At 42.8% G+C, this 4,916-nt stretch overlaps 1 protein-coding gene across 1 annotated transcript in view; it reads left to right on the top strand.

Moving 5' to 3' along the window:
* The window catches only part of JPH1 (junctophilin 1), a 75,217-nt gene extending 70,922 nt beyond the window's left edge, over positions 1-4,295 (top strand). The window contains exon 5 of the mRNA XM_023534597.1: positions 1,813-4,295. Coding sequence (XP_023390365.1) covers positions 1,813-1,893 — 81 coding nt within the window. The 3' untranslated portion in view covers positions 1,894-4,295. The remainder of the gene's footprint in view (positions 1-1,812) is intronic.
* Positions 4,296-4,916: the final 621 nt, after the last annotated feature.

Raw genomic sequence — 4,916 nt, 5'->3', positions numbered from 1 at the left:
GATTCATTTAGAACACAGCTATTTTGAAAGAACCACTGGTTGTTACCAAAATTTGATCTTTTTATAATACAATGGAATCATAGGATGCAGATGAAAATGCCACTTAAGAGAAGTTGATGGAAATTATTTCTAAACTAAGGCCTGTGGCTTTAATAGGGAGGTAGAGAAAAGAACATGGAGCTTGGAAGTGGGCAGCCCGAAGGCTAATTCTAGTTCGCATTTGTTCAGACTGGCCACGTAACCTGGGGCAGCACACCCTCTCAGAGCTCCGTAAAATGGAGCTAATGATCACTTGCAAAAATAACCCGCACAGGAATCTTAGCCTGCTGCCGGGCACACAGAGACCTGCATTAAGTGTTTGTGTTTTTTTTAATTCCATTGACTTGGGGTTTAGGAGCTAGAGTTTTCTTCTTTCTAACAGTCCTGATGTCAAGGGCACCCATTTTTATTTCCTCCTTTCCCCAGCCTTGGTCTTACTGGTCACCCTGTTCTTCATTTCATGCAGTAGACTGGCCTGTTCGGCCGCTACATCCAGGGCACCTGGAGAAGCACCAGAAGGTAGCAGGTTTCCATTAAACACTGGTCGCCTGAATGAACTGGGCAGCCCCCCATGTATGGGTGAACAGGCCAGGGCCCCTGCCACCATGAACTCCACCTAGGGGGTACGGTGGCAGTTAATAAGAAATGACAATAAAGTGTGTCAGGATGGAGAAAAAACGGCACGTGCACTCTGACCTCTACCAGGGAGGTTGTGGCCTCCTTGAAGGACACGTGACCCGAGCCGCAGACCCCGGGAGATGAGCACGGGAACAGCGGCCCTTCCAGTCTCCCTCACGCAGCCCCGGCCCCCCGAAAACAGCAGCAGTACAGCATTTGAGAACTGTTAACACGGTTTTGATGTGGTCGCACTGGATATTCAAACATAGTACAACTGTTTCCTCATCTTTAAGAACAAAACTACCTCCCCAGTAACATCATGAGGCCAGCACTAGATCACTTGTAATGCTATTTAAGAACTAGACAACTGTTTTAATAATACCAAGATAGTAGCTTTGTCATAAAGATAGCCAGGCTTGGACAGATCTGAAAAGATGGGTCTTATAAGGCTGCTTTGTTTTTTTTTAAATGAGTTTGGGCACCTTGGGCTATGGTATATATTACAGTAATATTTATCAAAATAGGACACTGTGATTAAATGTAACTGGATTTCTGAAATGTGGTTATGAGCGGAGAAACAGAAAATCAGACCCATAAAATAATTCGTGCAAGCGTTCAACCTCCCGCTTGCAGTTTTCACCTGGAGGAACGGGTCGTGTCCAAAATGACGACCAGGAAAAGCAAGAGTCAGAGAACCTCGTTTCGAGTTTTTCCTAAATGTTTCCTGGGAGGCCTCCCTCTCCTACAGATTTTACTCCCACATTCTGCCTTTATGAGGAAATCATTCTTCCTCGTCTGGATCACGTCTTACCAAAAACTGCATATCTGATTCCCCTCAGTTCCTAACCCCGGGACCGAGAACTGTGTCTCACCCCGATGTTTTGAGGTGAATGAAGCCGATTATTTTTTAAGTTGTTTTTTTAGATTTCACCGAGACTGGATTCGTTTTTAAGTGAAAGTTCAGAGGTGGCTCCATCTAAAAACGGCATCGCTATTTTGGGGTTGACTGCTGTCGTTATCTGTGCCTTATTTACCCACGACTGTGTTGGGTTTTGTTTCTGGCTTGTTCGGTTTGGTAATGGGCTTTGTGAGCTCATCTACATGCTGAGACTGACACAGAAACATCATGCTGCTTCTGTTCTGTTTCATTTCCAGGGCCCTAATTCGGTCATGATTGTCCTGGTCATGCTGTTGAATATCGGGCTGGCCATCCTTTTCGTTCACTTTCTAACTTGATTGGAATTAGGAAAGGTAAGAATAGCCTCAATTTCTAAACAATCATCACGAAATATAACATTCTCTTCCCGTATTCAAATTCATGTGTTTTTTTTTTTTTTCACAACTACATCTGGTCCTTCACATTAATTTTGGCTGCGCCTGAATGTGATTCAACATAGTTACTAAGTGATGTAACTGTTTTGACCCTTCAGTGAAGTCATGACAGCTAGCGGTGGCGCTGGCCCACAGTTCTCCGCAGTCGTGGCATCAGCCCTTAAAATGACACGGCCCAGTCAGACTCAGACACGGGGAAGGAGGCTTGGAATTGGGATGGGATCGCCAGAGAGAGGAAACTTGGAAAATTCAGCCAGAGGACCTGTTCGGTTCCCCCTGGGAGTGCTTTGTGGCTTTGGGGTCCTCTGGGAGCTGAAGCGAGCAGCGGTGTCGGAGAGCAAACCTTAATAACCGTTCTTTTTTAAAATCTGCTGAAGCAGCCCCATCCGGAGAAGTTCTTGGCATTGGCTGCGCCATCTGTCCTAGCGGAGTGTGACTAAACTGGAAATGTATGGAGCTGCAATTTTTTTTTTTTTTTTTTTTTTTTTTTTTTTTTTGATGGAAGTCAACAGCTGCCTTACTATTTTACCATCTGACGTTTTCGGTAGGGAGCTGGGGAAGCCACGACGGCCGAGGAGCGCGCTGCCGCGGCCGTGTTTCCAGCCTTCACTCCTGCCTTGTTTGAAGAAGTAGGTAGCAGCATCACTCACCAGTCTTATGCCAGGACCTGCTGCTTTCACGCCTCCCAGAACGTGCTGGGAGGGACGCTGGCTTGTGCACAGCTACCTTCACATTTGCTGTTTAGCAAAATAACGATGCATAGTCACCTACGACGCGCGGTCCCGGCCGGGCGAAAGCGCGACGTGTTGCATCTCAAGGAAAAAGAACCACCACCACTCGAGAGAAAACGTGTTGATTTTTGATAACATCTTTTTTCACGTCATTCAGTCTTCCTGAACCCTTTAGAAAACGCTACTTATCTTCCACGTTTAGCAATTTGAAGGCATTATCCCTTGCTAAGAAATTTGATTTTAAATATTTTTAATATTACCGAGATGAATTCTTTGTGCACTTAGGAGGTGCTAAGTTTTAAAAGCTGAAAGACAACAGAATTCTGAGGGGTAGAGTCGAACGTCGCTTGGATTGCGGTAATCGGTGTCCAAAGGATTCGGTTTCCTCGCTGACGTACTTTACAACCAAATAAAATCTTGTCAGTGGCTGCGTTAATTCCCATGAAAGTTAAGCAAGATGCTATTAATAAATGCTCTTTCTCTTTTCTTCCAACTCAAAATTTTTGTTGAATGTATTCAGGTAGGGCTTCGTGAAATCACTGCTTCTCAGTTTTATGCCTTTTCGTGTTTTTCCAAGTCCTTTTGTAATTTTATTTCACACTTTAAAGGCTTAGACGTTTTTGTTTAAATATTTGTCTTTTGCAGTCCTTTGTCATTCTGACACAATCTGATTTTTTTTTTTTTTTGCTGTTTTATAATTTATCCTTTATTACTCAGAAGCATGCTTACTTCAAGAAACTATATGGTCTTTATAAAAGTGGTTATGTCAAAAGAAATCAGGGGAGGAAAAGTTTCTGTTAAATCTCTATGAAACATGACATTGTGGAGAGGGAGCTATTCCTAAATATTTTCACGATCTGCATGGTTTAATCAGATTCTTTCTGCCTTATTTGCTACCTTTTCAATGCAGAAGAGACATTTCACACGTTAGCACAGGTGTGGACTGAATGCTTGTCACCTGCAGGGTAGTAACCCGGTAGTGTTTTTTGCAGAAGTACAATATGTTCAGAATCCTGGGTGTGACCAATACGGAATAAAGAAGAAAGCGGAGAGAGAGCAAATGAAAATTACAACTTGTATATTTATTTATTTTTTACATTTTGCTTTGACTTTTAAATTTAGGAAGTACGTTTTTACCCAAGAAACGTTTAAGTTCCTTTGTCAGTCTCTCACTTCTCCTTCCTGACCCCATAGCTCTTTACGCTGGGAAAGCTGATTTTTTTTAAAAAAATAAAATAAAATATTTAATCGTATTAAGTGTTTATTTAAAATGTGTAATGCTTTGAAATAATGGGTAACATAACTAAAGGATATGTTTATACAGTGAGCATGTTGGTTCCATTTATAAATATATGTATGATTTATAAGCTTTTTTAAAACAAAGCTCAAATTGTTGGTATTTTTCTAAAATGTGCACAGCTGTATTTTACATGAAAGGCTCTTTCTAATGGGTTGTTATACTGCACTCTGCATTTTGGACAGCACACGGAGTCTGCCAACGCACTTAATACAACATGACTTTGTTTAAAGTTTCTTGCTGTGAAAAAGAACTCCATACCCGCGAGTTCCTTTATTTATAACCCTTGAAACCAAAATGGATAATGTACAGTTTTCACAACTGTATCTGCTCTAATAAAAAAAAAAAAAAAAAGTTGGTTATTTAAAAAGGCGCAGGTGTGTCTCCTCTATGAGTAAATTACTGTCTTAAGTGAACGTGGACATTTTGGTGGTGGTGGTGAAGGAAAGACCTGAAAGTCAACAGTGGAAAGGGGCGGGGGGCTCAGGGCAGCTCCGCGGCAGAAGGGAGTGGTTGCATCATTATTTCTTCCTGCACTGTTTTCATCATGGGCCTTTCGAATAATTTTGCCAAATAAGATGCATCGATCTCATGCTCGCCTTCGTTAGTGGGATGAGTGCCTTATTCGGGGTTTTAATCTCCTGTTTTTAAGGAAATCTCAAAGTTGGGGTGAGTCTCCCCCTTGCATGGCTACTTTCGATTAAGGATTTTTGACCACTATACCCCAAATAAATCAATACGTTGCCATGGCCCCTACTGCTTACGAGCACTGCTGGAAGCTTGGGCCCTGTGGAGGTACGTGAACCTGCGCTGGGCTCTCTCCAAAGCTGTCCTTGGTGCTGGCCTACGCGGTGACCTCGGAGGCATCGTCAGGGACTTTCTCCAAAGCAGCTGCCAGG

This window comes from Pteropus vampyrus, unplaced genomic scaffold (assembly GCF_000151845.1).
Source record: "Pteropus vampyrus isolate Shadow unplaced genomic scaffold, Pvam_2.0 Scaffold127, whole genome shotgun sequence".
Taxonomy (NCBI): domain Eukaryota; kingdom Metazoa; phylum Chordata; class Mammalia; order Chiroptera; family Pteropodidae; genus Pteropus; species Pteropus vampyrus.
The sequence above is the reverse complement of the archived record's forward strand: the minus strand, read 5'-3'. Positions and strand labels throughout refer to the sequence as shown.